Consider the following 9,817-nt stretch of genomic DNA (forward strand, 5'->3'; position numbering starts at 1 on the left):
GAAATCTAGAGTGATCAGATTACCTGTTCCATGTCTGAAAGAGACAAGCTGAGGAGCTTTGAGATACGATCCCTTTCTTTGTATTCAGTGTCAAATTTGCCTTCCTTTGAACTAGAGCACCAAAAGATCTTCGATTTTTGTCATATTCTATTCTTTAATCTTTCTAGAAAATTATAACTCAAATGTGCTCTAAAACAACATTTTAAAACTTAAGACATGCAGATTAAAGAACAATAATTAATAGGTTGAGTAAATGAGGTGAGACCACTGCACTGGTGGCTCCAGGAGCCACGCCTCCCAGCATTCTGGCCGTCCTCTAGTGCCCTCTCCCATGGACTCTGGGCTGGTCATTGACTTGCTGTAGCCAATGAAATAATAGGAGGCATTAGCCATGTTTGCATGTTGGAGCTTCTTCTCTGAGACACCACCTGCTGGTGTCTGAGAGTTTTCTGCAGGAGCATGGGGCTGACAGCCAGGGCTGGACGCAGGGAGTGAGGCCTCCTAAGACACTCCACTCCTAGCAGAGCCGCCAGTTGATAAGCTCACTTTTGTGACCCTCGCCAACATTATGTGTCATTTACACGACTGACCCTGCCTAATGTCACATGCAGCAAAAGAACTACTCTGCTGGGCCCTGCCCAAATTTCTGATCCACAGAACTAAAAGTGGTATATTTATAGAGGGAATCACAGTGAGGATTTCTCAAAGTTATTTTTAGAGATAATTCTAAGGTGACTTATTCACTGACATGTGTGTCTCGTATTTCTGCTATGTATTCATTTATTTATGATTAAGCCTCTGTCTCTTATTCTGATGGATAGTAACCAGTTGGGTAGAAGAATTGAGAAGGTTAAAAAGTGTGGTTGAGGATGGCTTTATTGTATTTTGACTCAAATGATAATTCCTTACTGGGTCTCAAAAGAACACCATTTCTGAAGTTGTTACACATTCTTAAATTAATTCTACTCCACACTGAGATCAAGCTGTGGGTGGGACAGTCAGGTGGAAGGAAGTTACCTTCCTGACTCCCTAGCATGTGAACGTTCTATGGTGTGGATCAAGCCATTTTCCTTCTCTGTATGAAATTGTATCTTAACACTAACTTACAGGCATTAAATTGCTGAAAGTCTCTGTGGGGATTTACTTTTTAAGGAATAATTGTTTGAAACATGAAGTTTATTAGATCGAGCCAGGTAGGTGGGTGTGTGTGTTTTCACCCTCTCTGCTCTGGCACTCCTACATTAGCAGAAGAGCCCAGACCACATCAGGAAGATGGTGATGCTATTTCATAGAATGATGTGGACTGTATCTCAATTTAGGAACTATAGCAAATGACTGCTTCTAAAAACAAAATGTGTGGATGCCAAGAAGAAAAAAATGTGACCTGCCATCTAGACAGCAAGTGATACCATAATCGTTGCCACTTCTGTCATTTAAAGGATGTTCTCTGCGTGCTTCTCCATGGAACCTTCTACCAAGAAGGTGTGGAGATTGAGATTCAAAATGCCAAACAGGCTGATCAGACACTGATACAGAACTGACACTTACGGAGAGGAGTATTTGGACGGCGCTGTGGATGACCTCCAGGTACTGGAAGTCGACCATGCAGCCTGTGACGGAGACGTATGTGTAATCGTCCATCATGCCGTGAGCCGCGGGAGGCAGCACTCTTCGCACACAGCCAGGCCCATGTTCTCTCCACCAAGACCGATGAACAGAGATGTTGAATGTCATTAGGTCTGTATCCTAGGTGGGCAGGAGACACAGAGCAAAAGAAGGCAATCGTATTACATCACATCTTTGTCTTTGACCTTAGGGAGAATTCAGGCTGAAAGAAATTGTTGAATGAATTTAAGTGAAAAATGACAACAAACAAATAAACAAACAAAAAAACAGACAAAATGGCTATATGTATCATGTGCCCAAACTATCATATAGATAGCATGTAATCTACATTGTATTTATTTAATGTGGAGATACAATTATTTAAATCATATTAACATTTTAAGGTTAACACATAGCAAAAATCCAGAGACAAGACCCTCCCCATATGTTTACTTAAGAATCACTTTTATTTCAAAGCATTTTTGCTGCCTTACCATCACGGGACTTCACTGATGGCTTTCCTGCAGCTAGACGTTGCTCTAAGTGAATTTCATATTGTACATTCTTTAAGGTTCATGTACGTCCTATTATTATCAACCTAATTTATAGTAGACTGAATTGTTCCCCCAAAAGACAATTTCATTTTAATCCCTGAGACTTATGAATTTTATTTTATATGGCAATAAAGGACTTCGTTGATGTGATTGACTTAAGGATCATGGAATGGGGAGATTATCCTGGATTATCTGGGTGGACCCTAAATGCCATCATATATATTTTTATAAGAAGGAGACACAAGGAGGAAGAGGAAAAAGCAATGTGACCGTAGACGCAGAGCTTGTGGTGTTTATGTCACCACCAGAGAATGCGGGAGCTACCAGAAACAGGGAGGGGCTCCAGAGGGATCGTGGCCCTGCCAGCCCCTCCAGGTCAGCTCAGTGAAACCAAACTCTGGCCTTTAGAGCTGTGAGAGAATAGATTTCTATTGTTTAAGCCATTAAGTTGGTGGTAATTGTTAACAGAAGCCATGAAGAACTAATGCAGATAAGGAAAGTAAGTTAAAAGAGAGGTAAATTAATTTGCCCAAGGCGGCACAGCTGGTTGGTGGTAGAGCTAGGATACTGCCTGGCCTGTACCTTATGATGTGTGCTCTCATGTTACCTCGTGTCTTCCCCTTCCTCACCCCTGACCGTTCCTCCTACCCTAAAGGGAGCTGGGTCCTTCTTTCTCAGAGTTTCCAGAAAATAGCACCACAGTCCATTAAAACAGCAAAGAAGACAAACTTTAACTTTTTCAGATCAAGACATGTTTTCAGAGCTCTCAGTGGAGACAGTAGTTCCGTACTTCTGAAGTGTCATCTATGGAGGACTAAGACCATAGTATTTTTGTCATAAATCATAGACTGAGAAGAAGAGATGAAGTATAAGGGTCTTGACTTCCAAATAAACCAAAGATTTGCAACTGCCGTGTGGGACAGGAAGGAGGAGTGGCAGTGAGAGAGGGCACGGTGGCCCCTGGACCAGGGCACTGCCCTGCAGGGCAGCCTGGAGGCTGGAGTGAAGGCAGCTTTTGTTGATTTCCTGGCCTCCACCCGCTCTGAGTGAGCTCCATTATCAAAGCCAGGGGATGGTGTTGGAGCCCCACATATGGCCTTTGTCAAGAGGCCCAGAATTGCCCTGACTGCTTTCTAAGGTCATTCTGAGGACAATTCCACCACAGTGGCCCAAGACACTGTGCCTAAAATTGAGGTTGGAACTCTGAAAACATAGGGCAGGCTAGTGGGAAATGGAAAGCCTTGGATTTATACACAGGTGACTGAAAGTAGCCAGGGTGGAGGCCTCTGGGTAAGGACAGGGACACTCTCGCTGCACATGGTGAGTGAATCACAGCAGTGGGCAAAGTTACTATGCAGTTACTATGCTTTTCCTTTTCAAGGAATTCAAAGTACCATTATAAGTATACCTCACATTGTATCAATAATAAGCATTTTACTTTTTTATTTTTTTTTTGGTTATTGGTTTGCTATTCAGTTACCTTCACAGTTACAGCACTTTATTGACAATAAAACATTTACATCATTTTTTTGGTTGTTGGTTTGCTGCATGTATCATTTGCAGTTACTCTCCAAAGGGAAAATGTTATAAAAAAAATAATTGCTTTAGCAAGTGAATTCAGTTTAACACAAGGCAATTTACCTGCAGGCAAACTTCAGAGATGCTCGCTGATCGCTCTCTTTCCTGGTCATCAGATTTAATTTCTTAGAGTTAGATTGGATCACTACAGAACTATATACGATTTCTCATCCTAATAGAATTCATTAGGTTCAGATGAACTAGCATGAGCTCAAAATTCATAGCAATTTCTATACTTTAAGCCTTCTTACCCAATGACCTTTTCTATTGCAGACTGTAAGTTCCCTTCAATATGACTTTAACCGAACTTTGCATTATACAAATAGGAGTCAATTTATGAACTAATCATACATATTTGTTACACTCATAAAATCTCTCAGCGTAATTCTCACTTAATTTGTTGGAACTATGACATATTTATAAACTGTACTATTCTTTGCAATGACTATATTAAAATTTCAATGAGAACATCAATAGCACCAAATTATTCTTGAAGTCCAAACTTCTTTTTTGTTATTGCAGTTCAGAAAACAGCACCCCAACGTATAGTGCTTTGGTGGGCTGAGCACTCTGAAGACATGGAAACGGCCTCAAAACCAGTCTCTTTCTGACCTTCTCCTGCCCTTCTTTCTCCTGTTCCCTTTCTCTCCAGGGCCAGGCCTTAGAAAACTAGGATTTCTCTTCCCCAAGCTGGATCATAGAAACCAGAAATCTTCTCCCACAAAGCCAGCCATAAAATCTAGAAATACTACTCTAACCTTACCCTGTCTTCCTCTATAAGAAATTCTTTGGCCTACCTTGTCTGATGGTAGATCATAAACCCTCGTTCCAGAGGGGACTTGCCTTGCACCCAGGAGGAAGAAACACACACAGAGAAGAATCTGGGTAGGTCTTGCTGGATTTCCCCACTCTGTCTGTTCCCATTAGGTAATGACAAAATTATTAGGTCACATCATTTTGTCCAATCGCATTCCTACACAGCTGCTCATTATACATCAAACCTATATATAAAAATAGTATTCCCTGAACCTTTGCTTTTTCATTTTTAAAGGCTCCCCTGCTATCTATCTAAAAGATTAGCTGTGTTATGATTTTCTCTTGTTAATCTCTCATTTGTTTTAGGGACGTCCACTGTGACCCTTGTGATGAGGAGGAAGAGCATGAGACCCTTCCACTGCTACACTGGAAAATTGTATTTTAAGTTTTTGTTAGATTTCTATCCCTTTCAGTACTAGACTTCAAGCATTTAAAAATGTGACAACTCAATCCCCTATGTGAGGCGGGTTAAAGGAAATGCAACACAGAAAACAAAAAATTGTTATTAAAAAAATAAATACGGAAGATCACTTTTATTATAGAAGCTTATAATTCCCACATCAAAGCCTACAATTTTGAAATACACGAGTTAAAGCTGAGCCATAGATCAACAAAGTAATTTTTAAAATAATTCTGAGTAGCTAAAATGCCCTTTCTCTTTACTTCCTATGAATAGACTATTATGTATTGATTTAAGTACACCAGGTTAAGAAAGTTGACAGCTGATATCTTTGCCTTTCTCTTTATAATTAAACAGATATAAACAGTGATATTTGTCTTAAGGCACGTGTATATGAAGGGTCACAGAATACGCTTCCCTGAAGTATGCCTCTTTGACATAAAGATTATTTTGAGCTAAAGGCAATTGAGAAGGAGGTACAAGAAATTCCCTCTGCTCTTCCTGAAGAACTCAAAAGGATAGAGAAAAGAATATTTTTCCTCCCCTACATGTGTTATTACTAGAAACACTGTTTGTGGAACAAGAAATAAGAGAGTGAGGACAAAGAAGAGAAACCAGAAAATAAAACCAAGCAGAAGGCTTGGGAGGTGTGAAGACAGGAGAGAGTGATAGATAGATAGAATCAAGGTTGATAGATAGATAGACATCAAGGTTGATAGATAGATAGACATCAAGGTTGTAGAGAAGCCACAATTTTACCTTTGAGTTCTTATCTGGGCCTGAGAATTAAATTGACACAAGACAGATAACAGGAGAGAAAAGCATAAGAAATTATTTAATATCAGATTTACTTGACATGGAGGTCTGATAAAGAAATAAAGTGATGGGGAAGCAATTAGAATTGACCATTTACATACTGATTTGGACAACAAGTAGTAAATTGTGAAAATGTGACAAAGCAAGGGGGCTTGGGCCAGGGCCCTTAACCACGGAGAAGTGGCTAGGCAGATGAGGACTAGGTTAACAAGTTTTGTTAGCACAGATTTCTCTAGCCCTCCACTGCCCATTTCCGGTGATAAAGCCTTCCTTCCTCCAGGGCAGCCGGAATATCTTTCATGAAGTTTTATCTTCTGCTTTTAGGAAGGTCCAGGTGCCCATCTTGCATTTCCTGTCTTTTTTTCTCTCTTTAACTCAAAATAATATGTCAAAGTTGCTTATATTGGGATGCTGTGTTTGGAACTCCTTCAAGGCCAACAAAAGAGAGTATTGTAGGGAAGATAGTAATGTCATTCACGCAAAGCCTTCTACAATAAGACCACTATTCCTGATTAGTAGGGCAATGGAGACCTTATAAGAGCCAATTCTAAGAGCACACTGGGAGTAAAAATCTAGATTACGAGAACTTGAGGGGGTTAGCATGTTTTTAAAATAACGTTTGGAAGTGAAAGTGGTAAGAACATAAGATATTAGCATCATGAGTGGGCAAGGAAAGTAAAGGTTAGTATATGGAGAACCAGGTGTGGGTTCTTCTCATATTCACAGAGTTGTGACTTAAGAAATGTATTCCAGAATATTTGCCTTTACCCTGATATATATTTAAGTTAATTTAAATGTTTGAGTTCTTTCATCTCATTAATGTGAACTCCAAATTTGTTCCCATGTCCTTTAAATATTTGAATTTAAAAAACAGATTTTTGGAATTTTTGAAATATTGTCCATTAACATGCCTGTCCATATTTCATTCACTATACATGTAGCTGTGGTATTGAAATCAACTCATATCCTAAAAAAATTCAATATTAACTTCCTTATAGTATATCACCATACAATTTCTCATTAGTCAAGGACCTAGTGTCTTTCTTATTCTTTGTTCTTTTAATCGTCTACCTTTTGGGCATATGTCTAATTTAACTTTAGGTAATCCTTTCTATTTCTAGAAATGGACTCCAAACTTTTAATAATATTCATCTTTTCTTTCTTCTTATTTGCAACTCCAAGGGTTATTGAATCCATTTTTATATCTGGAAGTGAAAATGTGACCTTGAAGACAAGTCCTTATGTACTTAAGAAACTAGAATCACTCTTGCTCAATTTTAGAGAGTTAACTTTGAGCTTATATTGATATAATAGAATTCATGCCAATGAAACTTCTTTTAAAATACTTGTTCGGTGGGACCACACCTATGGAGCATACTGCAAGGGTACAGGTCAAATCTACCAAGTATAGAACATAAATGTCTTAATGCAATAATCAAGTAAATGAGGTGAAAGGTATATTAATTAGTTTGATGTAAGTGCTCCAAATTGTATAAAAACCCAACACATTGTACCCCACATATGCATAAATGTATTCATGATCTATGTGTATATGACTTAATAAAAAAAGAAAAAGAAATGCATTTCTCTAAAAAAAAAATACTTGTTCATGTCAGAATATGAATTAGAAAAGTTAAACTGTCTTAAATTTCTAATTATTTTCTTTTTACCAAAACACTAAACATTTTGGAGAGCCCTGTGAATCTATGTAATAAAGGGCATGTACAGTGATCAGTAGAGAGATTTATGTGTTTAGAGACTGAAAGACTTAGCACCAGTTCAAACATATCAACAATTATATGATTTTTTTTATGTTAAAAGCATCTTTTACAGATAGGCTTAATAGGTATTCATGCCTTCATTGGGATGCCTCTATTTACTTAGAAAAATTTCCTGCTTTTTATTTAGAAAAATTTTCCTGCCAGCCATGAATAAGTCCTAATCATTTAGCCCTGTGTTGAATACAAAGAGCAGCGCACAGAAGAGGAGTGTCACTGATCATTTTTTATATCCTGTTTCTCATCTTTATAACTAGGTATCACTATGAATTGTTATTATTTTTATTTTTATTTTTTGAGACAGAATCTTAGTCACCCTCAGTAGAGTGCCATGGCATTGTAGTTCACAGCAACTTTAAACTCTTAGGCTCAAGCAATCCTCTTGCCTCAGCCTACCGAGTAGCTGGGATTATAGGCCCCTGCCACAACACTCGGCTTGTTTTTTTGAGATAAGGGGTCTTGTTTTGGCTCAGGCTGGTCTTGAACTCCTGAGCTCAAGCAATCCACCTGCCTCAGCCTCCCAGAGTGCTGATTTTACAGGCATGAGCCACCTCACCTGGCCCACTGCTAGGAATTTTTAATTCTCCATCACTGATCCCTGTCTAGAGTCAAAGCTAAAAGGAATCAACCCTTTTGTTTTTATTCTGGGACTTAATCCCCTAAATTAGAGCACTTCAGGAAGCAATGAAACCATATCCACCCATTCAAGAGATACAGGGGTCTTCAAAAAGTTCATGGAAAATTCATATTATGAACAAACAATGCATGGATTTCAAAATTTTTCTTTTTCACCAAAATAAACTCATACTGACTTATTATAACACGTCCAATACAATAATAAGTTTATTGATATGCAAAAGTTTTTCCCTTGGAAAAATTTTTCCCTTACATATTCACTTTGAGAAGCTGGTTGAGCTTTAGGAGATAAAACTCAGAAAAGTGTGGGACTCTTTTGACGAGTGAGTCACCTGGAGTTTTAAATCCTCAGACTGGCCACACAGAGGGGCCACTAGTTCTTCAATAGAGTTTAGGTCCTACCCAGATACTGGTTCCCTCAAAGATTTCTGCTTATGTGTTTCCTCTTGGTACTTAGTGATCCTTTGTATTCACCTGTCCGTATCTCTAATTTGGAGATACACAGTTTTCTCTGTGATCTTATATTTAAGAAGAATTGTAGATTTTTCAGATTTTTACTAAGAGGGGTGGTAACTTCTAAACTCCTTACATCCAAAATTGGAAACTGAAACACTCTCTCTCTTTCTCTCTCTCCTTACACACACACACACACACATAAGAAATGAATGTGCATGTAGTAAAATTAAGTGCATACACACACAAATATAATAAATATTAAATGCATAAAAACTGTTGTCTTTGAAAACAGGATAAGAAAAGTGATTGGGGAATAATGAACAAGAGATGTTTAACAGCATTGAAAAGTTTTATATCTTTATTTCAGTGGGGTAACAGATACATACATTGATTTATTTGTTGACTCTGTTCAGTATCACATACTTCTAGATGATAAAAACCAAGATAAAAAATCCTTTTATCTCCATTGTAGTTGTCTCTAAACTCAACGCCTGGCATCTTCTCTTGCTATCCTCCAATTTATTTCCCTTTTTACATCCAGATATTTTTTGAACCCTAATGTATTGATACCAATAAGTTGCTTAAAATGTTTCTGTGGTTTTACCATTGCTCAAAGTGAAAGATTAAATTTTGGGGAGAACTTAAAAAGCCTTTCCTTCTTTTTATCACCTCTCCGGACTTGGCTTTCCTCCATTCATGCTCCATACTATAATTATATTGGCCTTCTTCCCATTTCTCAAATGTACTATTCTTTCTGACCTGCCACTCTTGACATGCTCTGTTTTATCTTCATAGAATACTTTCACTATTACCATTTATCTCCTTCCCCTATCTCTATAATCACCCTCCTCATCCTGGTTACTTGGCTAAGTCTTATGTATTGCTAGATTTCAGCAGAGACGTTGTATCCTCTGAAAAGTCATCATGGAGCCCCTAAGTTTGGCCCATATAACCCATCTATGTGTTCCCAAATTTCCAATTCATCCACATAATTGCATTTATTCATATGGGTAGGAATAACACATACTTCTTCTGCAACCAATTTTATGACTCATCCAATCAGTTTATAAACCAACTGCAGTTTATAATCTGCACTGCCTTCCAGGTGCCAGACTCACAAGAACACTCATCCAATCAGAGTATAAACCAACTATAATCTGCACTGCCTTCCAGGTGCC

General features: G+C 38.3%; 1 protein-coding gene across 1 annotated transcript in view; it reads right to left on the reverse strand.

The window, feature by feature from the left end:
- The window catches only part of NKAIN3 (sodium/potassium transporting ATPase interacting 3), a 658,614-nt gene that overhangs the window by 155,370 nt on the left and 493,427 nt on the right, over positions 1-9,817 (reverse strand). Inside the window, exon 4 of the mRNA XM_012813285.1 lies at positions 1,549-1,746. Coding sequence (XP_012668739.1) covers positions 1,549-1,746 — 198 coding nt within the window. The remainder of the gene's footprint in view (positions 1-1,548; positions 1,747-9,817) is intronic.

Source organism: Otolemur garnettii, unplaced genomic scaffold, assembly GCF_000181295.1.
Source record: "Otolemur garnettii isolate 467f Iridium unplaced genomic scaffold, OtoGar3 scaffold00255, whole genome shotgun sequence".
NCBI lineage: Eukaryota > Metazoa > Chordata > Mammalia > Primates > Galagidae > Otolemur > Otolemur garnettii.